Below are 25091 nucleotides of genomic sequence, written 5' to 3'. Positions count from 1 at the left end.
GATTTCCTAATTCTTAATCATGCTTGGTTTGGGTAAATGGGTTTTCCGTGTGGCTTCAATTAATCTGATGAATCTGCAATGTGCTTATTTTTCATCAACATATTTTACTGATAGCATGCGAACCCTTACTTAACCTGATGACTAACTACCTTATATGTGTTGCAGGGAAACAATGGGAAGCGCTGAGGTTTACAATCGAGGTTAGCACGTGCATGGTCCATTGTCTAATAGCACATTATTGTGCAATTGCAGGAACCATTCTACTATTTTGGTTTTTAACAATTTGGTCTTGCACATGTAGGTCCTGCTGTCAGAGGTTTTGACCCACTGTTTGACCCTTTTTGCATATGGGGAAATGAGTTGTCCATGAATATCAATCAAATCAAGAAACTCAGAAAGATTGTTAGGATAAAGAAATTAGCGACAAAAAACAACAAGATCTTTGTCTGCACAATGAAGAAGACATTAGTTCACTACAAGATGGTACTAACTATTATACCTTGCCTTTTTTTATTCCTTTGCCCCATTTCCAATATAGAGAAGATATTTATGCACATCCTTGTTTTAAGACCTTTCCAAAGCAGTTCACTGATGATTACCTCTCAAACCACCTCTATGGTCAGGAGGCGAGGAAGGTTTTCATACAACACCCACGGTTCAATATTGAAGTGTTCCTGAAGAGGACGAAGGATGGACGGTCAATCATCCACAGGCACTGGCCTCAAGTTGCAAAGACCTTCAACATGAATGAAGGCTCAATATTCGCCTTCCGCTTCAGTAGTTTTCCAGATGAGATGCATCTGTCTATATACCGTCTATGATGCTAATTTCGAAAGGTTCTACATGTTGTATGTGGAACTTGCTGCTGGTGCAGTTGTGTAATGGGGTAGCTGAGTGCTGAAGCTATATCATGTTGTACTCTGATGTATTTCAATTATGAAATTCAGCTTCCTTAATATGGAAATGAAATGTATTGTGTGCTTAATATGAAATGTCAATTAGATTAATCGGATAATTAGCCTGCTAATTATGTTTTCTATTGCAAACGGTTGTTGAAAAAATACCGTGGGCGATGACCTTAGGCAACGCACACAGTTTCTAGGAATAAACCGTGTTGGATCAATGAACAATCACACACGACTTTCTCTTGAAAACTGTTTGCGTTAGGCCACCTTGCGCAAACGTTTACCACATAAAAACTATGTGTGATGGACAGCCTTTGCCACATAATTTCTTCTATGGACCGTGTGTGATACATTCAATAACGCTAACGATTTAACGGGAAAAATTGTGTGTGATGTACCTATGAACGGAAACGTTTTCCTTGGAGCGACTGTGTGGGATGTGCATACGAACGGAAACGTTTAGCGGGGACTGACTGTGTGGGATGTACTTGCGATCGGAAACAATTTCGCCGTATAATTGTATTTTTTAGCTCTATTGTACGTATTTCCGTATTTGAGTGCTCACCGGTCGCACACGACCTCATTTTTCCGAATGTGTGTGCTAGGAGGGCATATCCCCGACGGTTTCTGGGTCGTGTGGGAAGGACCCCCTATTGCCCACACTCACTTGGCGACGGTTCCAAATGCCGCGGAAAGGGGTTAAAAACCGTTTGTTTAGGACCGACGCGTACCAGTGTAGGGCATATTTCCTACAGGATCATGACGACGATCTACATCAACAATCTTGCTACCGTCGACACCAACTCTCTCCCTCTCTATGCAGCGGTGTAACCTCCCTTCTTTCCGCTGTAATCTCTACTTAAACATGGTGCTCAACTCCATATATTATTTCCCACAATGATATTTGGCTATCCTATGATGTTTGATTAGATCTGTTTTGTCCTATTGGTTGATAGATGATCATGATTGGTTTGAGTTGTATTTTTTTGGTGCTATCCTACGGTGCCCTCCATGTCGCACAAATGGAGGGATCCCCACTGTAGGGTGTTGCAATACGTTCATGATTCGCTTATGGTGGGTGGCGTGAGTGATAGAAGCACATACCCGAGCTTGGGGGTCATTGCGTATGGGATAAAGAGGACTTGATACTTAATGCTATGGTTGGGTTTCATGACCTTAATGATCGTTAGTAGTTGCGGATGCTTGTTTAGAGTTCCAATCATAAGTGCATATGATCCAAGTAGAGAAAGTATGTTAGCTCATGCCTCCCCCTCATATAATATTGCAACAATGATCACCGGTTTAGTTATCGATCACCTAGGGACAAATGACTTTCTTGTTGACAAAAGCTATCTACTTTTATTGTCGTGCATTTTATTCGTAGTTTTATTCTCGCAAAGTACTTCTAGTTTTATTCTTGCAAAATAGTTTCATACTTGTTTTAGGTAAGCAAACGTCAAGTGCGCGTAGAGTTGTATCGGTGGTCGATATAACTTGTTTGTTCTGCCTTTAGTTCCTCGTTGGGTTCGACACTCTTATTTATGGAAGAAGGCTACAAACGATCCCCTATACTTGTGGGTTATCAAACAGCCGCACCAACGCTCGTCACGGATCTCATTCACTCAGGCACCGATGCCGTTGATTCGATGCAGTCGTTCCAGAACCATGACCTGGACGTCTCGCCGGCCACAAGGCATGCAGGGCTGCTAGGTACGGGTGTCACCATCGCCACCGTTTCTGGTGGATCATATTGCAGAGGGGAATGAGATTTGACCCACTCCATGGCCGTCGTTTGTAGTCAGTGTGTCATTAGAGGTATGTCTTGCTGGTGTGGCCCAATGGATCTTCTACGAGACTACTTCTATTCACGACCTTCGTTCATGGACGTTCACAGCACACCCATTTTTGATTATCCAGGTGTGTAGCAAAGGATTGACTAGTAGTTATCCATTACTTCTTTTGGTAATGACGGGTATTCAGGAATTCAAAAAGTGTGATCGTGTGCATCTTATACCAGCAGAAGGAAACGAGGTCCGACCCATTCCATGGCCATCGTTTCTAATTGGAAGGTTCATGAAGCATCTAATTATGTTTGTTCAAGTGCATGACAGTGGTTTGATTAGTAGTACCTTTCCGATGGAATTAAGTCGCGACCTTCCTGGAAACTACATAAGGATACTCCCAGTCCAGCTCTTGTGTTTGTGGTATTTGCAACAAGATGAAGCTGATTCATGCCTCCATACACATGTGAAGCTCCTTCATTACAGTAAACAGTGGTTTTCAGAACTTTGTGCATTTACTGAATAAGGGCAACTCAGTTTCTTGGTTTCCACTAAGCACGATTGTGGTAGTGAGATGATCTGTGCTTGTGCACATCCTGGAACAAATAGCAAGGATTTCACCATTCAGTGTGCTCTCTCTAGCTCTTTTGAACAACTACAATGGGGGATTCCATGGACTCCCAGTTTTGTGAGAAAAGCAACTAATTGTAGGCCCTGACTTAGGCATAATTTTCAGTTCCTGTCACCATCCGTCAATCCTCCCGCGGTACAAGTTTCGTCTGACCTACACATTGTGGAATTTATTGAGCATCAGTTTATTAATTATGTACAAATCACTGAGTTGCTTGGTTATTTTTGCCTTGAGAAATTATGGGGCACTAGTAATCTTGAGTACAAAAGTCAGGAGTAGTGGAGATTTTGCGAACACCGCAGGATAGAGCATGATGCAACTGTATGTGATTTTTCTAGGCCTGAAAAATTGAAGGGCCTAATCATGAACATGTCAGTGAAGTGGCGATTTTTGAGTCGAGAGAATTTTGTAAGCAGTAATTGTTTTGCTAAATAATGCAATTCTGAACAAGAGGGAACATAGTGGCAGTCTAAGTGTCTACTGAAAGAGGCAACATGCTATGTTAAATTCTCAAGTCCAGAATGTTGCAGCCAGATGGTGGTCCATAAACCATTGACTCTGGAACAAGTTGTTGTAGGTAGTATGCCTATGGGTGACATGTTGCAGAGGACAATTCAGATTATGAGCATGGTGGGCTTGGAGTTCGAATTTGCTATCTATTTGCAGTTGCTACATTCCGATCTATTATCAAACAAGGCAGGCGATGAGCAATGGAATTCAGTGGGCATTCTTACATAGTATGATTATGTTTGGGCGTGCAATTCTGAACGAGATGGTATTCTCTCCGTCAGTGACATGTCCCTAGTGGCTTTCAGTACAGCAGGTGCACCTGTCCACTTTTGCTCAGTGCCTAAACAAACTCATTGTCATTTGGATTATGCTCGAGCTACCTGTGAACAAGATCATTGTCATTTGGACGTCAAGGATTTTTATGAGCTATCTAGCACCAATGGTTGTCTAACGAGTGAACCTCCAGTACATCATGTGTCATATGAGCTTCTACTATTCCTGGCTTGTCCGCTGGACGTTAGCAACACGCAGCTTGATGCCCTACAACAACATGTGCTTCCTGTTTTGGCCTTGTTCAACTTCTCAACTCACCTGTAACATTTGCATGTTGAAATCTGACTTGGGCCTGTACCAGCGGGGCGGTTCTTGGGATCCTGGAGGACTGGCATTCCGGTTGTCACCGGAATTGGCTCGCCGAGTGGTCATTTCAGGAGCGGTGTGTGTCGTCATCTTGGTGGTCCACTACCTCATCCACGCCAGCGACATTTCACTTCATCAACTGCCTGGACTCCAATCGACTCAAGGTACAACAAGTTTCAGGAGATCATGGTGGTGTGAGTCTCTCAAGTATTATACAACAATGTTGGTCGTGGTTCCCTCTACCTACTACTCCCTCCGTCCCAAAATAAGTGTCTCAACTTTGTACCAACTTTACTGCAAAGTTGTACCAAGGCTGAGACACTTATTTTGGAACGGAGGGAGTACAATCAAGGGCATTTTCAAGAAGGGAGGGGTACCATCACCATTGTCGTCGTCTTCGCGCAAGGCTCTATCGACCATGATTACTACTTTCTTGGCTTCGCCCACGACTGTGCTGAAAAGGACTACTTCCTCGACACCTTCTTCGGTGGGGCTCCCATCAACCACAACAACTGTTCCTACTTTGTTGAAGTACACCCTCGCTTCGATCGTGACTGCAACCAAGTCAAGCATTATCAAATGCAATCGGACCCGGGCGGTTCTGGGTGGTGTCGGCTTGGGGTCAAGCCGAATTCAAGAAGGGAGGGATGTCAGAGCCCTCCCGTGGATGGTATGTGGGCTTGCCCCTGGACCGATACATGGGCCTGGCCCATCGGAAGACCGTCGAGCACCGCAGACTACAATTACCAGGGAGAAGGCAACGCTCTTCCCATCCGGTGGATCACGGCACCCGACGGCGGCTGCTCTCTGTTCTTCCCTATCTTCATTTCCTTCTCTCCAATTCGTGTAATCGAGACTTGTAATCACCATTGCTACCTAAACTCGTGAGTGGAACTACTAAACCGTGAGATATACCAGTGGTTGCTAACAAGGGCGTAGGGTCGTATAAATCCCCGTTTGGGACACACTTGCGTCAGATGCGATTCCTTGATCCCTGCAAAAAAAAAGAAAAAAAAATAGAGAAGCGATTCCTTGACACAACTAGGCCAAAGCTGCGTATGTAACCCTAAATAAACAAAACCAAGATATAAACGAAGGAAACAAGGGAGAGAAGGCCCGCGTTGCTTAGGGATGGCAGTTTTGCCCATGGATATGGGTACCCGCGGGTACCCTACTCGAAAACAATGGGTATGGGCAAGACTTGAAGAGATTTTCTACCCACGGGTAATGGGTACCAATACCCGCAAAATATATGGGTAGGGCATGGGTAAAAAATTATGCCCATGGGTAACCCAATGGATACCCAGAAAAAATTAATAAATGAAAATAACTCCTATAACATGTGGGGTTAACATCCAACTCATAGGGTCCAACCCTAAATCTCATATTCCTTAAACAAGTCATAGTTCATAGGCTCATAATCACCTGCTCGCCACTCCTCATACGTCCTATGTAACTCCTCAAAAAGATGAAATATCGACTCTTTGCTACCAGACTCTTGTCGAAAACTCGATCCAGCGATCCCCAATTCCCACCACCGCCTTCCACTACGTCAGTCTTCCACCAACCGCTGCTCATACTCCCCTGATGCCTCCAAGAGGCCACCCATCAGAAGAGGCCACATACGTGCTATACTACTCTATGATGATCACTTGAATTTTGAACTCATTTCTCTAACTCTTAAGAATTTGAATGCTATATATTGTATCCAATGGATACCCATTGGGTATAGGATACCCGATAGGTATGGGCATGGGTGTCAGTTTGTACTCATGGATATTGAAGTGGGTGTGTATAGAAAGTTTGGGTTTGGGTAGAAGGAGGTTGTACCCGCCCATACCCTACCCATTGCCATCCCTAGCGCTGCTACTGCCGCCGAACGCCTATCTCCCACCACCTCCCCCCTCCTTCGTATCTACTTACAAGGCGGCGGCGGACGGCCGAGATGGCGGCGGCTGTGTCGCGCGACGACGAGCTGGTGGTCAAGTCCCCCAGCGACAACCGTTCCTACCGCCTCCTTCGCCTCGCCAATGGCCTCTGCGCCCTCCTCATCCACGACCCCGAGATCTACGCCGACGGCGGCCCTGCCCCCAAGCCCAACGAAGACGTGGACATGGACGATGGGGACGACGAAGAAGAAGATGACGAGGACGACGAAGAAGATGACGAAGAATATAGCGACGAGGATGGGGAGGATGACGACGACGAAGAAGGCGAGGAGGACGAGGATGGGAGCGAGCCCAAGAGGAAGAAGGACAAGGGCAGCTCCGAGCCGGTCATTAAGAAGGTACCGACGAGTTTTGCCCTTAGAGACCTCTACTTGTTCTATTCAATCTAATTTTGCTAGTACATTGGATCACTCTCCTCTGTGGTGGCCGTGATGCTGCTATTATGAACATTAGCTGGATCTATAGTGGCACTGACAACGATCAGACATGTGGATCATAACCGATGGAATGTAAATTGAACTGTTGAAAATAATTCGTGTGTCGAAGTGGTTAGAACCAATTGCTAGCTTGACGGACTGGTTCAGGATAGCCGCGAGTATTGCTGCCTGTTGCAAGTTTGATGTTTGGTTTTAATTTTTCTTACATGACACATCGAATTTCAGGCTGCTGCTGCAGTGTGTGTTGGAATGGGCAGTTTTGCGGACCCTCCAAAGGCACAGGGCTTGGCTCATTTTCTAGGTATGCAATCATTGTCATCTTTGTTTTACCTATCTTGTATTATGGCTGATCATATGCATCAGTTAAAAGCTTAAAACTACTAAGCCTTCTGTTCGATGCTATCCAAAAGTTGGAGGGAACTAGTCTGATGATATGTACGCTCTAGCTTATAGTAATATCAGAGTGTGCTGAATTTCTGCAGAGCACATGCTTTTTATGGGGAGCTCTGTTTTTCCAGATGAAAACGAGGTTTGTACAATGTCTATGCTTTTACGTCCCTTCTTCTGTTCTGTGAGTCAACCCTGAGATTAGCCGTGTCTGAGAAAGTTATGTGTGTTTTTATTGTCCTTTTTCCTTATTTCAATTACCATCACATGCTCCGCTTGGATCAATGTTGTTTCGGTAGAAAAATATTGAAGCATTTTGGCAGTGCACAGCGTATAGTGGTGATATACATGATGATACTCTGCTATATTTGTCAAAACCTGACCTATGTGGTTACTAGACTAAGAGCATCTCCAACAGCAGACTAAAAATGTTGCTACTAAATCCAGTTTTTTAGGAGGAGAGAGAAGATTTAGGTAGCCAATTTTTTTTCTGCTTTTACATCCGACCTGAAAACTGGATACCTAAATTTTAAGCTTCTAATTCGAATAATATTAAACTCATGTCAAATAACAAATAAAACACAAACAGTACTTAATTATTATATGGTTCATCAATCCACAATCCGAAACTCAACACAATTTCCAAAAAAAACAAACAAAATACCTTGGGGGGATTCTGTCGAACACTTAAGGGGCACCGACCTTGATTTCGGGTGGTGGAGCTTGCCGGGGCCGAGAAGGTCGCCGGATGGCTAGCAAAGGCATCGGGAGGGACCCAGGGGCGGAGGGGAGCCAGGGCTGCGGCCCACTCCGGCAGCGCCGAGCTGCCCAAGCACCTAGAGCTTGGCACAGAGCCGCGGCTCAATGGTGGTCGCGGGGGTCTCGTGCGTGTTGCGCGTGACCTTGGCGGGCAGCGGGGGACGGCCGGAGTCGGCACAAAATACACCTTATAGACAGAAACGACGGAGTGACATACTAATGAAGCATAAGAATAAAATATAAACTTGCCTTGTGTTAGGGCTCAGACAAAAACCTGAAACATCTTTGTTTATAAGTGCCAATATAGTACTTGATGCTGCACATCATAGGGCTATAGTGGGCTGCTACATCGCAGCTAGCCGAAATTTAGCAGCCCTTTGTCCACCATGACAGGTCCAGTGCTGGTCTGCTTGCACAGTACCCATGCTACAATGATTCACATAGTCCTTGAGCTTTTATATTCCATTTGTCTCGCATGCAAACTTGCTTTGTCTTACATTTGCAATATGTTACATTTCCTAGTAATTTGTTAATGAAGATCTTAATTTTGTAGATTTGGTGAATGCTTTTATAGCAATTTGATAAATATTCTTATGTAGTATGACAGTTACCTGTCCAAACATGGTGGCTCATCCAATGCTTTTACCGAAACTGAGTACACATGCTATCATTTTGAGGTCAATCGGGAGTATCTAAAGGGAGCCTTAGACAGGTAGTTATCATTTGCTTTTCTTCATTCTATTATTCTTAGTCTGTAACATAAATGCTGAGTTCAGGTTTATACTAATACATGGTTTTGATTCCATGCTTAGATTTTCTCAGTTCTTTGTATCACCTCTTGTTAAGGCTGAAGCTATGGACCGCGAGATATTAGCAGTAGACTCAGGTATGTGTTTTTCCTTTCTGTCTAACCAGTAACGACTGCTAGTTATTGCTTCACTGTCTAAATTATGCATAACTTTGTTGCTTCAACTATTATCTTATGTTAGAGTTCAATCAAGTTCTGCAAAGCGATAGCTGCCGCCTTTACCAACTGCAGTCCCATACTTGCTCTCAAGGGCACCCATTGAATAGATTTACCTGGGGTATGCTTATCATTTGGTTATTTTAATATCGTGATATCCATTGAATTATACTGGGGCTGAACTTTTGAGATTATCTGTAGGAAACAAGAAAAGCTTGTCGAATGCAATGGGCAGTGGAATCAATCTAAGGGAAGAGATTTTGCAAATGTACATGAGTAACTATCATGGAGGGATGATGAAGCTAGTTATAATTGGGGGAGGTGAGGCTGGTTACCTATTTTAATTGTATGTTCACTAAATAAATGAATTCATGCTCTTCTTTTGCTATTAATTATCTGTATGGTTCATTTGTTTCAGAACCCCTTGACACTCTAGAAGCCTGGACCATGGAGCTATTCAGTGAAGTTAAAGCTGGTCCTCTGTTAGAAATAAGTCCAAAAACTGATATGCCTTTCTGGAAATCTGGTAAACTTTATAAGCTAGAGGCTGTCAGAGATGTTCACAGTCTTTTCCTGTCATGGACACTTCCTTGCCTGCACAAGGAATACATGAAGAAACCAGAAGATTACTTGGCACATCTCCTTGGTCATGGTAAATAACTCCTGCGTACCTATAGCTGTAACCTTTTGCTGTTCCGTTCAGGTGCTGTACATTTAATCAATGGTTGAATACTAAGCATGCAGTTGATTCGCCCTTCAAATATTTTTTTCATCATGTTTTCTTCTTTCAAGGGGTTTCAGGCTGTTTAATGGTAGCCCTTCTTCCCTGTAGGTTCAAATCCTGACAACAAATTCACATTTATTTAATATGATTGTATCAGTTGGATTACCTGATTGAATATAAATTCTTATGCATTGTCCCCTTGTGGGCTGTGCTGTTTATGCCCTCACCTGAAGCGATTTGCTGAAATGTCCTTCTATTCTTAACTCAGGGTTATCTTATTTTGTGTTAACCTCTGGTAACTTATGTACTCTTTGCAGAACAGCATCTTTACAAAACTTTTTGCATAATAAAGACAATTTATTTTTGAATAGATTCCAATTCTGGTTGCTATCTTTGTTTATTGTTGATTTGGAGCATGCAGAAGTTTCATCTCATGTAATCACGCCCTGCCATTTAGCGTCTGACCATTTTGTTTCTATTTTCAGAGGGCAAGGGAAGCTTGCTATATTTTTTGAAAGCTAAAGGTTGGGCTAGCACATTGAGTGCTGGCGTTGGCACTGGAGGAACACAACGATCCTCGTATGCCTATATCTTTGAGATGTCTATCCGCCTTTCTGATTCTGGACTTAAAAATGTATGCAGGTTCATACGATGCTTGCCTTTCTTGTTTTATCTTAGTATCTTTGTTGGTTGAAACTCCTTTTCTCCTCGCATCAAAGTGTTTTATTCTTTACATCATTTTTGCGGAACTGTCGTAGTTAACAACTACCAGCAAATGCCTTCTGCTAAGGAACATGTGATTGATTGTAGTTGGCATCATTTTCTTCCATGAAGTTGGCTGCCAAACATTGTTGAGACTAATATTCATCAGAAAATTTATAACTAGCGGCAATTCATCCAATCTTTTGATAATTCTTGCATTCACATGTCTCTTACTATTTTACTTCCTAGGGAAGCACAATAATACATTTTCTGACATGGAATGCTTTTGCAGCTCTTCGAGGTCATTACAGCTGTGTACCAATATATAAATTTACTTAAGCAGTCTGAGCCGCAAGAATGGATATTTAAGGAACTTCAGGACATTGGGTACATGGAATTCAGATTTGCAGAAGAGCAACCTCCAGATGATTATGTTGTAGATCTTGCAGGTCATCACCTTTTCCATCTTGTTTCGCTTAATTTGTTTATGATGGATGCAGGGCTTACTTAAATTCTACTTTGCAGAAAATATGCTATTTTATTCTGAAAAACACATAATTTCTGGAGAATATATTTATGAGGGATGGGAGCCAGAGTTAGTCAAGCATGTTCTGAGCTTTTTTCATCCAGACAACATGAGAGTTGACATACTTAGCAGATCATTTGATAAACAGTCCCAAGGTAAGCAGTCCATCTTGCCAGTCTTTTTTTTGGGGGGGGGGGGGGGGGGGGTCTGGTTAATGCACAATGTTCCTATGCCAGACTCGTGAACACTAGACTTGTGCCACATATGATGCGAGTTGTTTGAAGTTTCAAGCCAACACTGTTATTTCAACATTTGATGCTCGTTTGTTGAATCATGACTCAATATTGCTAACTATTGTACTAGTAAAATGAGATGCCTCATCTTGTGATCATCATTATTATTTTTTTCTCCTTAATGTAGTGTATAAAAGCACGGGAATCCTTTTTTCATAATTATAGCTATATTCTGGTATGATATGTAGTAGTAATAATAATAGTAGTAGTAGTAATAATAATAATTCATGCTTTGGCCTAGCCATACAATTTCCATAGATGAAACTCATTCTGTTTGTGGAATTATATGAAGTAACAGCTTGTTGGCTTTGGAGGGCTTAATTTGACATATTGTTTACCCCACATGCTGTGGAGAGTTAGAATTCTAACTATGAGACAGGGACCAAGTCACAGTTTGTTCAACTGCATATCATGCCTGATTGTTTCATGGTTTTGCATTTCTAATGCAGTCTGTTTCCTGCAGCCATTAGATGTGAACCATGGTTTGGTTCACAGTACATTGAAGAAGATATTCCGTCATCTTTGATTGAAAGCTGGAGAAATCCTGTGGAGATAGACGGTAATTTTCATTTACCTCGGAAGAATGAATACATCCCAGGGGACTTCAGTCTGCGGAATGCTAGCATTCCTAAATCCTCAAACGATGATAATCCTCGATGTATTGTGGATGAACCATTCATAAAGCTCTGGCACAAGATGGATATTACATTTAATGTTCCTCGTGCCAATGCATACTTTTTGATCTCTGTCAAGGATGGCTGCAGCAGCCTCAGAAACTCTGTTCTTACAGATCTGTTTGCAAACCTTCTTAAAGATGAGCTAAATGAGGTCCTCTATCAGGTGGGTATTATTGAATTTGTTTCAATGCCTGTTTTATGAGCTTACCATAGTTTTTTTATTTTCATGGTGCTGCTAATATTTGTCATTATTGAACTTAATCAAGAGTGGCTGAGATTTACATCTAATACAGGGCTTGACCGTCAGCTAGATACCTGACTTTTGCAGCAGATCCAAATTTTGTTATTGATGCGAAAACTCGAGCGTAGGAATCATCTGTTGACTACTAAATTTTATTTATGCATTTTATTTCGCGATGTTCCTTGTTTTACTCACTAAGGCCTAGATGCTGTAATAATGATACAACCCAGCCACCTACTGTCCAATGTTTCGGCTTGCTGTCTTGCTTTTCCGATCAGATATCAGAACTTTTGTCCATGTTCCCCTCTTTTTAGTATTTGCAATATTATTTATTTTGAAATCACAGTATCTACAATATTGTCTACTATTGTTAAATGGTTTGACCTATCGAGTTATTTCTTGCAACTGGTTTATGAACCTCCCAGGCTTACGTGGCTAAACTCGAGACATCATTATCTGTCGTTGGTAGCAACCTTGAGCTAAAGCTTTATGGTTACAATGACAAGCTGGCCATCCTGCTGTCCCACATCTTGGCTGCTTCTCAATCCTTTTCTCCAAAGATAGATAGGTTTGAGGTAATGTATCTTTATGCTGAACACATGATTGATTATTTCGAAATATAAGTGTGACAACTTGAAAGAATATTTCTTATGTTTGCGTGCATTTTAAATTTTGTGCTGAACACATGATAGATTATTTCAAAATATAAGTGTGACAACGTGAGAGAATATTTCTTATGTTTGCGTGGATTTTAAATTTTGTGCTGAACACATGATAGATTATTTCGAAATATAAGTGTGACAACGTGAAAGAATATTTCTTACGTTTGCGTGGATTTAAATTTTGTGTTCTGTACCTTTTCCTTTAACGTCCACCACAAAAATGGCAAACTCAATGATGATTTTTCTTGTAATTATTGATATAATCAGATTATTTCAAAATATAAGTGTGACAACGTGAAAGAATATTTCTTATGTTTGTGTGGATTTTAAATTTTGTGTTCTGTACCCTTTTCCTTTAACGTCCTCCACAAAAATGGATAACTTAAGTGACTTTTCTTGTAATAATTGTTGACATAATCAGATTAGGCAAACAATGCATTCCTTTGATCCTATACTGTATTTTTTCTGTCTTATTAATTGACATAGTTACCCTCCAGTGAGAGAAGCGCATGAATTGATTGCAGCCTAACCAGCTATTTGACTGGCTTATACAGTTTCTTTTGGTATTCACCTCGCTAGTTGTTAACATATGGAGAACGTAGTTCAAGAAAACACATAACCATCCATAAACTTCTGCACCTTAGTATTTATATATTGCTTTATTATGCACTCATTAGGTCATCAAGGAGGACTTGGAAAGAGCTTACAGAAACACGAATATGAAACCTATGAGCCATTCCACCTACTTGAGGCTACAGTTCTTGCGTCAAATATTCTGGGACGTCAATGAAAAATTGAAAGTTCTTGCGACTTTAACCTTTTCAGATCTGGCAGCATTTGTTCCAGAGCTCCTTTCTCAGGTAAGGATAACAAATGCTCTTTATTTCTCCAGTATTTCTGGTGGTGCCTGTTCTTACATGTGTCAAATGATATCAAAAGACGAAAGATGCTTTGCTGAAAGTATGGTTCTGATAAGGAAATGTATGGTATGGTTTTTTGTATCATGTATACATTTGCTAGACTTTAGAAACCACTTCCTGTTTGGACACATGCAGTTGCACATCGAGGGCCTATGTCATGGCAACCTGTCAGGAGACGAAGCGATAAATATATCAAAAATATTCCAGAATACTTTGTCAGGCCAGACACTGTCAGTGGAGGCAAGACACGGTGAAAGAGTTCTATGCATTCCTCATGGTGCAAATTTTATTAGAAGTGTACGTGTGAAGAATGATCTTGAAGAGAATTCTGTGGTTGAGGTGGGCTATGTTCCAGTTCCCTGTTTTATTAGATGCTGTTTGAATTATAACTGGTTTTTTAGAGAATTTTATTAGAAGTTTACTGAAGCATAACACTATTGCATGTTTCTTTAGATGCTGTTTAAATTATAAATTATATGTTGAATCGCATCCAGGTCCTGAACATTTTCACTGTGATAGTATCATGTATGTCGAATAGCCTACTATGTGAAATGCAACCACTTTGAAATATTGCATAGGCATCCGACCTAACCTCAAGAAACATGCACAAGTGTACCTCAAGAGGCTGCTCTTCTATTTTAATTTTTCAATTTAGGTTAATCAGACAACCTTCTGATATACCACTTCTTGTCAGGTTTATTTTCCAGTCGAGCAAGACATTGGAAAGGATTCAACAAGGCTCAGAGCTATTACAGATCTTTTCAGCAATATCATTGAAGAACCTTGCTTTGATCAGCTGAGGTATAATTTATTTTCTTGTTTTCTAGACAAAGTGTGAGTGCCAAGTAGTGTAGTCCGATCCATAATACAGCACTCATAGTATTTGTTCAAGCTCATCTCACACACAAACCAATGAGGCACCCAATATTAGAAATACTACTTACAGTGGGCTGTGCATACTCCTATTCCTATTAAATGACATACTACTACAACCACTAATCTTTCTTTTACAGTACTGAAGTACAAGTAGAAAGTGGAAATATTGCAATTAGAGCACTTGTGATGTCCTCAATGAGAATTGTTGTGAAAAGACACTTTCCAAAATAAGTGTGCACTTGTGATGTTCTCAATGAGAATTGTTGTGAAAAGACACTTTCCTAAATAAGTGCACATATTTCGAAGTGGTTGGAGTATTATGGATTTATTTTCAAAATAAGTTCTATACACAATGTTTTTTCTTTTTGCAAAGTTGGTCAGAACCAAAATAGTTTTGCCTGCTTGTAACTGTAGGAGATCACCTTTTTTTACGGGAGGGAGCATACTTTTGTTACTATTTGTATTCTGCAACAACCTTGATAATTGATTTTCTTGGCATTCCAATGATAGAACGAAGGAGCAGCTTGGTTATACTGTGGACTCCAGTCCAAGGATGACTTACCGCCTGCTGGCGTATTGTTTTCGAGTTATGTCCTCCAAGTATAGCCCTGTTTACCTGCAAAGCAGGATTGATAACTTTATTGATGGTCTGTCTGCTTTGCTGGTATGCTACTCTCCTACACATTTCTGTGTTAGCCCTTCATTTTATTAGACTATCTTATAGTCTTGCACCTGACCTGACAGAAAATATATGTTAATCAACATATTTATCTAACTACTAAGGGCCTGTTTGGCTGGAAGCTAACTTTTCCATACTTTGCCACACATTTTTTGCTAAACTTGCCTAACTTTGGCATGTCTAAGAGAATCTTGCCACACTTTTTGAGTGTATTATGACACATGGGGCTTATTTGTCACAAAAAGGAATCTCGCCTAAGGCGTGGTTAAAACCAAACACTTATATAACTTGGTTAAACTCGCTTAACTTGAGATGTGGCAACGTGTTGCTAGGAACCAAACAGCCCCTAAGATGTTGGTGACATGCTTCGTGCATCAATTTTATTCTCGTAACAGCACAATGATGTTTATCTCGGACTGATGGAAATCCTGCACTCATGTTTTGATTAATCTTTGTTGACATTTACCTTTATTCTAAGCAAGAATGCCTAAACAAATTGCCTTTGAGATGTTTCTTCATGGTATATTTCGAAATGAACTTTGCTTGACTTACGTAGTCTTAACAAAGTATTCATTTCTTTTAATCATGTATCCATGTCTTCACTGGAAAAAAAAAAGTCTTACATAAATATTCATGTTCATATTTGAATATGAAATTCCCATATACAACTTTTCTCAGTTATATTGATATTTTTATGCTGTTCATGCAATTGGAAAACACAAGATATCTCAAGCTTTTGGAATTCCTATTCTATTTTTCATAGAGTTTCCTTGATCCCGTTGTAGTTGAAGTTGAATTCTCAAAACATCAAGTTGTTAGTGAAATATTGTTACCTGTCGCTATATTTCATACTGTGTTTTGTGGACAAACTTCGTTAATTTATGGAAACTGAAAAATCAATTAATTGTAATCTCACAATTACTTACATTTGGTCAATACCTGTGTGCTTTGAAGGATGGGCTTGAGGAGGAGACTTTTGAGCATCACAAGAGTGGGCTAATAGCTCAAAAACTCGAGAAGGATCCTTCCCTTAGCTATCAAACTGGTGATTACTGGTCGCAAATTACCGACAAAAGGTATAACTTCTTTCCTGCTACATGTCTATGCATCATTTAGAACTTATGTGAAACGAATTAAATAGTCCGTCTCAAAATAAAAGTCGTTTTTGTAGGCTAGTTTAGCCTACAAAAACGTCTTATATTTTGAGACGGAGGTAGTATATCTACCTAAGGCTGAATCGTTTGAGATCAGGACTATGGGTGTTCATGGGTTGGGTCTGACCACTCAACCTACAAAATTAAACCCATGCCACATATTTTAATGTGGTGTTAGTATGGTTATGTATAAACAGTGGAACCCTTCCTCTTCCTCTTTCCTTGCTACAATAGTATGTAGAGTGCTTTATCACGAGCACCTCCTCACCATTCTACGATGCAATGCATGACGTGGTATAAACCATTTTGCCATCGAACCCTTGCTGAGCTGGTTTGAATTTCAGCCAAACCGTCCTAGGCAGCACAAAACTTTCAAAACTGAAAATATACCGATTAGTGTTATGTGGACTTGCATATGGTGTTCATTGACTTGGAGAAGGCCTATGATAAGATACCGCGGAATGTCATGTGGTGGGCCTTAGAGAAACACAGTGTCCCAGCAAAGTACATTACCCTCATCAAGGACATGTACGATAATGTTGTGACAAGTGTTCGAACAAGTGGTGTCTGACACTGATGACTTCCCGATTAAGATAGGACTGCATCAGGGGTCAGCTTTGAGCCCTTATCTTTTTGCATTGGTGATGGATGAGGTCACAAGGGATATACAAGGAGATATCCCATGGTGTATGCTCTTTGCGGATGATGTGGTGCTAGTTGACGATAGTCGGACGGGGGTAAATAGGAAGTTAGAGTTATGGAGACAAACCTTGGAATCGAAAGGGTTCAGGCTTAGTAGAACTAAAACCGAGTACATGATGTGCGGTTTCAGTACTACTAGGTGTGAGGAGGAGGAGGTTAGCCTTGATGGCCAGGTGGTACCCCAGAAGGACACCTTTCGGTATTTGGGGTCAATGCTGCAGGAGGATGGGGTTATTGATGAAGATGTGAACCATCGAATCAAAGCCGGATGGATGAAGTGGCGCCAAGCTTCTGGCATTCTCTGTGACAAGAGAGTGCCACAAAAGCTAAAAGGCAAGTTCTACAGGATGGCGGTTTGACCCGCAATGTTGTATGGCGCTGAGTGTTGGCCGACTAAAAGGCGACATGTTCAACAGTTAGGTGTGGCGGAGATGCGTATGTTGAGATGGATGTGTGGCCACACGAGGAAGGATCGAGTCCGGAATGATGATATACGAGATAGAGTTGGGGTAGCACCAATTGAAGAGAAGCTTGTCCAACATCGTCTGAGATGGTTTGGGTATATTCAGCGCAGGCCTCCAGAAGCTCCAGTGCATAGTGGACGGCTAAAGCGTGTGGAGAATGTCAAAAGAGGGCGGGGTAGACTGAATTTGACATGGGAGGAGTCCGTTAAGAGAGACCTGAAGGATTGGAGTATCACCAAAGAGCTAGCTATGGACAGGGGTGCGTGAAGCTTGCTATCCATGTGCCAGAGTCATGAGTTGGTTGCGAGATCTTGAATTCCACGATAATGAGAAATAGAAATTAATCGTTCGATGTCTGCTCGTTCTCCCCTCTTCAATTCCCAATGAACAACATGATCTTGAGCTATCATTTGTTCAATTTGGTCGATCTGATACTTAGTTAACTCATTCATCTTGATGTTCCCACTGATACCTAATCGATAACGAAGCTGAATGGCTTTTTTCGGTCCAATTCCATGGGTTTCACCTCTAGCCTACCCCAACTTGTTTGGGACTAAAGGCTTTGTTGTTGTTGTTGTTGTTGTTGTTGTTGTTGTAGTGTTATGTGGACATACTGGACTTTTAACCGTTCATTCAGTTATGGGTACAAATTATCCAGGCCGTGTGCTGATAACAAATTGCCATAAAGCCGCAGGCCAATTACTGGCCGGGAACTAGTTGGAAATGACCAGTTATTTTTTCATTTAGCTTGGTAACCAGTGTTTCTGCATGTTTCACTTTTGTAATACGAAGTACTGCTTATAAAAGCAGCGATGTCTCATAATCTGCAGAATTTTTAACTTTGGTCACTTGGGCAAAAGAAACCCATGTGCAACCTGACAAATATTTTGAGCTGCATGTAGTTTCAAATAATATGTCATGGATCACGTGAGTACTTTACTTCCGTTCTTTACTGATGGATTTGATTAATGCTTCATGTATCCTTTCATCCCTCATATAGTCTCACGTTGTGCAAAAAATCCATTTATAGGTATATGTTTGATATGTCAAAACTGGAAGCTGAAGAGCTAAGGACAGTTGGGAAGGAGGACGTCATCAGTTGGTACAATGCCTACATAAGATCATCTTCTCCAACACGTAGACGATTGGCAATACATGTGTATGGTTGCAACTCGGATATTGCTGAGGCTGCCAAGCTGCAAGAGCAGTCATGGACTGCAATTGATGATGTTGAATCCTTGAAGGGTTCTTCCCAATTTTATCCGAGCCTCTGCTGAGGGAAGTGGATCCTGTTTGTTTGGTACAATGCCTACATAGGATCATCTCCGAAGATCAGATGGCTATGTATCATTTGTGTGGCTGCAGCTTGTGCATCTCTTACCATAGTTGATACATCATCTACAGAAAATCATTTGTGTGGCTGCCTCCACCAAGCTGCAAGAGCATCCCTGTACCATAGTTGATACATAAAACAATCATCTACAGAAAATCCACCACATTCATTAATTGGTCTGCAGCTTGTAAATTGATGAGCATCCATTCGGTATTAAAGGGTATTCTTCTGCTGGTAAGATTTAGTATAGTGTTTTATAGTGCAGCATGCACCTCATTTTTGAACTAGTAAGTGCGGCTTTCTTCAACTTGTACCCAGAAAATGTAATCTTCCACCTATGTGGCCTCAGTTAATCAATATTGTGGATCTTCTATTTTTTTTACTTTATATTGTATGATTTGTCAAGATAGGTGGAATTGCTACTGAATTTCATTTTTCTTTATATAAGCTCAACAACAGCTTAAATTTCGGCTATCCTCCAATATTACCTTGTTTTCATCCAGTAACTAATATAGTTTCTTTTCTTTCTCAAACATATGCAATGCTGACAATAATAGTTCAGAATCTCAGATCTTCTCCAAGCTTAACTCGTTTTCCATTCATGACCTAATGTGTTTTTTCCCTGATGACACGTGTGCTGACAATCAAAACATGAGTTGAGCTCATCCAGTGTGCCATGTGATTTCATCCAGGTTTCCTTGGCTACACATACATGAGCGTTGCTTGCTGTAAAAAATAAAAATAAAAATGCATGAATGTTGTTCGAGGGCTGTCGAGCAATTTTCTCTCTTTACACTAACATGTAGGTCAAACATTGTACTTTACACATATGGCCATATCCCAAATCTAAATCAAATGTAATTGCCGCTCTATCTAGAAATGCCCCATCGGAATCTGGTCGCCATCAGCCCATAGCTCGTGTGGCTAGCACCAGAATGACGGCTACAGATTGCGAGGAAATCCTTGTAGCAGCCGCCTGCAGCAGTTGTTTCTCGCAACAGGTCCATGCGCCCATGAGTCCACGATGGCGGTCTACGTACACGGCTTAAGCTCGGGAACAAGCAAGCAGCTTGGCACCTGGCATGGCACGCCGAGCACACACGCGCATTGACCAGATGCGTCGGTGGGAAATGGGCAGCCTGCTTTCGAACTTATTCTTCGCCATCGCCTTGGCCGTGATGCACCGGCTAACCCAATGCTCCACATGATACATGTGCTAAGACTGTTATGTTGGCAAAAAGATATGATGTAACGAGTCAATTAAGAGAAGAGAGATGAGTTTGATGACCGAAGATGAACCAATGCCAAGCACGCGAACCTAGGTAAAACACTTAAATAAAGCAAGTTCACCCATGCATGAAAGAGTTTAGTAGCTAAATTATTAAATGAAGGAAGCTTAACTACCACAAATTAAGCAACTATGCATTGAAGACTATAGTTACTAAACTATTTAATGCACCTAGCATCTCATTTAAGCACATAGAGGTTTAACAGTTTATGTGGGCCTGCTCCGTCGTGCTTGACCGACTGGTGCCCGCATCAAAATCCAGTCGCTTCATTCATCTTCACACGGTCAGTCTAACGAGGCGTGCCTCGCCAGCGCCCCTGCTAGTTAATCAGGCTCCAGAGCACCAATAATACATGAGTACACTACAAATGATAGTACGCATAATGAGCATGGCGGGCGACCTCACGGAAGACGGGTGAGCGCCCGGCGGTGCTGCCCCTATCTCCCTTCTCCAACCCTCCCTTCGGCAGCTGCGACCAGACCCGGGATCCCCTCGGCGTCCTCTCTCGGCGGCTGTTCTTCTCCCACGGTGGCTCCCTCTGCTATGGCTCCTCCGCGCCCGAAGCCGGCTTCTGCGTACCTTCGGCGGTGACATCCACGGCTTCCCCAGCCCCGTCCGCCTCCCTCTTGGCCTCCTGCGCTCCGCCTTGCTCGACACCCCCGTCGTCATTGGTGCTGGCTGCTGCTCCGGCCGCGCTGGGCGCGAATATCAATGGGCAGAGGATGCTTCCTTGGCCAACTCGATGCCCTTGACCAGGCGGCTGCCCCGCGCCGGCGACGGCCCTTGCGGCCTCATTGCACACCGCACCTCCAGCCACCTCCAAGCTCGTGGTGAAGCTACGGCCGCCGCCCGCCGCCGTCCCCTAAGGTTCGACCCCGCTCGGCTTCTCCAGCAGCCTTCCATCAAGTGAAGCATCCATGCTGGAACTGGAGCCCACACCATAGTCTCTTCTGCGCGTCCACGTGACTGTCGTTGGAAACCTTGTCCCCACGATGGCTCCGGCCCTGCTCCAACAAACTGCGCCATAGATTCCGCGTCTTTTGCCGCCACGCTCGCTCAACCCCGAGCTTGTGACTGTGGACTCTCCGACACCGCCGCCCACCGCTGCTGCGCTGGCCGCGACTGCGTTTACTTCCCGTAGGTCAGATTCGCTGGCGTTCTGAAAACCAGGGTACCCAGACTTGCCAGCCTGCGACCCAGACGTGGCTTCATCCATGGCCTGGTGTGGCTCATCTGCAAGACCGCCGAGACAAGACCCTCGCGAGGGGTCAAGCCTCGCGAGGCGGACGACACCAAGACATTCCGAGGGAGCGGCCTCCCCAGGTGGCCTCCCGAGGAGCGGAGATTTCTATGCAGGTATCCAGCCTCATGAGGCTACCATGACGCAAGCCATGACGACCACGGGAGGCCGGCACCAGCGGGCGCAGAGAAAGCAGTTTCCTCTTTGGTGCTAAGGAGGCAAGGACAGGCGTGGGTTCCCAAGGAATCTGGCAAAGGTTTCCATTCTGGTGCAACGAGACCAAGACCGCCAGGACGGATGTCATCGCCGAGCCCACCACTGCGTCACAACCAGAAGCTTTGCAGGCGAAGACCACCTTTCGTCAGGATAAGATGTACTACTTGTCCCCTTTCAAATTGGCCACTGTGGGATCCCTTCCCGCCTACGTTTTGGGGGAAGAGGACCGAGGCCACTATAAACATAGGTTAGTCTCCATCTTAGAGGAGGAGGGAGCCATCAATCCGGAGCCCGGAGGTCGACTCATTCCCTCACCCATAGACCTCGCGAGGTTGTTCATCCCTTGTACTAGTCATCCTCAGGCCCTCGTGAGGCTAATCCACCACAAAGCAGGAGTAGGGTCTTACACCGCAAGGTGGCTCGAACCTGGGTAAACTGCAGTGTTCATCTTCTTCCTTGCTCACGCGAATCGAGCTAGGCCATGGGGCGACGAGCTGGTAGGCTGGATAGGTCGAGTTCTTCGCACATGCCCCAGAGTTCGAACCTTTCTTGGGTCTGCGGAGCTCTGAATTCGATATTTGGCGTGCCAGGTAGGGGCGTGTCGAGGTCCTCCTTCCATCGCTCGTTTCCGCTATGTCCCGTCGCTCCCATGGCCGAAGCTCGCCGTGTCAGCACCGAGCGCCGGGCCACTCGCGTCGCTCAGACAACACCTGTGGGTAACGACGCTCCTCGCCGCTCCGCCTCCCCGGTGGCTAACGCCGCCACTGACCCTGCTGCTCGTGAACAACAGGATTCGTCGCTGCCACCGTCCGTGCGGCGCGACGGCTGTACCGCAACTCCATCACCCACTCCAGCCATGACGTCGTCTTCTCATGATCGTCCCGGGCCAGCAAACGCGCAGGCTGCGCTGCTCATGGCACGTGAGCTTCTGCGTTACCGTCTGGCAAACAACCTTTACGACGACTGGCTTGGCCGCATCGCCTAGCCCGTTAACACTGCCGGTGAGGCCCCTGCACCGTCCCGTTTGCCCCGTCGCCCGTCGTCCTTGGCGGCGATGTGGCTCAGGGCACGTTCCCTCCTCCTCCTCTGCACGGCGCGGACCCCAAGCCCAGGCGTGAGGCACCTCAACGCGACCCACCGCGCGGGGCACCAACGCGTGATGAAGCATGCTGCCAGGTGGTGCAGCGGCCCCAAGGAGAAGCGCGCGCGCTTCCAGCACCGCCGCGTCAAGACCGCGTGTCACCAGAGGCGGTGGCGTGTGGGCGCCAAGTTCAAGCTCCCCCTACGCGACCGGCCCCTGTGAGTGCGGCAGGCTGCCGTGCTTTCACCCCGGAGCTGCGCCGCGTCGTTTGGCCCGGGAAGTTCAAGCCAAATCTGCCTCCATGCTACGACGGCACTCCTAACCCTGCGGAATTTCTCCAGCTCTATGAGCTGAGCATCGAGGCGGCGAACAACAACGACAAGGTCATGGTGAACTAGTTCCCCATGGCCCTCAAGGATGGCGCGCGGTTCTTGGCTCCCGAACCTCCCGGTGGGGTCGATCTCCTCCTGGGACGAGCTACGTGAGCGCTTCATCGCTAACTTCTAGGGCACTCGTGACCACACTCCTGTAGCAGGCGACCTGCGGCACGTAAAGCAGCAGCCGGGCAAGACCTTGCACAAGTACATACAATGCTTCGCGAACGTTCGCCTCAAGATCCCAAAGGTGTTGGACGAGGCCATCATTTCGGCGTTCTCTGATGGCGTCCGGGATGTCAATATGAAGGAGGAGCTTTGTTGGGAAATGTAGCATGCAATTTCAAAAAAAAAATCCTACGCTCACGCAAGATCTATCTAGGAGATGCATAGCAATGAGAGGGGGAGAGTGTGTCCACGTACCCTCGTAGATCGAAAGCGGAAGCGTTTGACAACGCGGTTGATGTAGTCAAACTTCTTCTAGCTCCGACCGATCAAGTACCGAACATACGACACCTCCGAGTTCTGCACACGTTCAGCTCGATGACGTCCGTCGAACTCTTGATCTAGCAAAGTGTCGAGGGAGAGTTCCGTCAGCATGACGACATGGTGACGGTGATGGTGAAGTGATCCGCACAGGGCTTCGCCTAAGCACTACAAAGATATGTCCGGAGGCGTAAACTGTGGAGGGGGCGCCGAACACGGCTAACAATTGTTCGTGTGTGTTCTAGGCGCCCCCTCCCCATGTATATATAGGTGGGAGGGGGAGGGGAGCTGCCTTGGGCGGCCCAAGTAGGAGGAATCCTACTTGGGGGCCCTATTCCAATTCGCCCCCTTTCCTTTTACCGAAAGGGGGAAAAGGGAAGAGAGGGGGGATGAAGGAAAGGGGGGGGGGAGGGGCGAACCCCCTCCTCCTTCTCCTATTCGGCCTCCTTCCTTAGGGGGGGGATCCACCCCTTGTGGGCTGGTGTGCTCCCCTCCTATGGCCCATAAGGTCCATTAATCCCCCGGGGGGTTCCGGTAACCCCCCCGGTACTCCGATATGTACCCGGTACACCCCGAAACACTTCCGGTGTCCGAATATCATCGTCCTATATATGAATCTTTACCTCTTGAAAATTTCAAGACTCCTCGTCATGTCCGTGATCTCATTCGGGACCCCGAACAACATTCGGTCACCAAATCACATAACTCATATAATACAAAATCGTCATCGAACGTTAAGCGTGCGGACCCTACGGGTTCGAGAACTATGTAGACATGACCGAGACACCTCTCCGGTCAATAACCAACAGCGGAACCTAGATGCTCATATTGGTTCACACATATTCTACGAAGATCTTTATCGGTCATACTGTAATGACAACATACGCTATTCCCTTTGTCATCGGTATGTTACTTGCCCGAGATTCGATCGTCGGTATCTTCATACCTAGTTCAATCTCGTTACCGGCAAGTCTCTTTACTCGTTCCGTAATACATCATCCCGCAACTAACTCATTAGTCACATTGCTTGCAAGGCTTCTTATGATGTGTATTACCGAGAGGGCCCAGAGATACCTCTCCGATACTCGGAGTGACAAATCCTAATCTCAATCTATGCCAACCCAACAAACACCTTCGGAGATACCTGTAGAGCATCTTTATAATCACCCAGTTACGTTGTGACGTTTGATAGCACATAAGGTATTCCTCCGGTATCCGGGAGTTGCATAATCTCATAGTCAAAGGAATATGTACATGACATGAAGAAAGCAATAGCAATAAAACTTAACGATCAATATGCTAAGCTAACGGATGGGTCTTGTCCATCACATCATTCTCCTAATGATGTGATCCTGTTCATCAAATGACAACACACGTCTATGGTTAGGAAACTTAACCATCTTTGATTAACGAGCTAGTCTAGTAGAGGCTTACTAGGGACACGGTGTTTTGTCTATATATCCACACATGTATCAAGTTTCCGGTTAATA

The 25091-nt window shown here is 44.2% G+C and overlaps 1 protein-coding gene and 1 pseudogene across 1 annotated transcript; both read left to right on the top strand.

The window, feature by feature from the left end:
* Positions 1-6293: 6293 nt before the first annotated feature.
* On the top strand, positions 6294-19389 carry LOC109761452 (nardilysin-like). Its single transcript, XM_020320266.4, has 19 exons — positions 6294-6753; positions 7078-7153; positions 7335-7381; positions 8598-8710; positions 8811-8884; positions 8988-9083; positions 9164-9283; positions 9381-9614; positions 10172-10320; positions 10681-10837; positions 10914-11069; positions 11671-12047; positions 12551-12700; positions 13465-13647; positions 13843-14046; positions 14402-14508; positions 15094-15247; positions 16217-16338; positions 18613-19389. The coding sequence occupies exons 1-19, from the start codon at positions 6412-6414 to the stop codon at positions 18857-18859; spliced, it is 3108 nt and encodes a 1035-aa protein (XP_020175855.1). The 5' UTR covers positions 6294-6411; the 3' UTR covers positions 18860-19389.
* On the top strand, positions 16813-18139 carry LOC141021304 (uncharacterized; annotated as a pseudogene).
* Positions 19390-25091: the final 5702 nt, after the last annotated feature.

The sequence above is a fragment of the Aegilops tauschii genome, chromosome 4, assembly GCF_002575655.3.
Source record: "Aegilops tauschii subsp. strangulata cultivar AL8/78 chromosome 4, Aet v6.0, whole genome shotgun sequence".
In the NCBI taxonomy this organism is placed as follows: Eukaryota; Viridiplantae; Streptophyta; class Magnoliopsida; order Poales; family Poaceae; genus Aegilops; species Aegilops tauschii.
The sequence above is the reverse complement of the archived record's forward strand: the minus strand, read 5'-3'. Positions and strand labels throughout refer to the sequence as shown.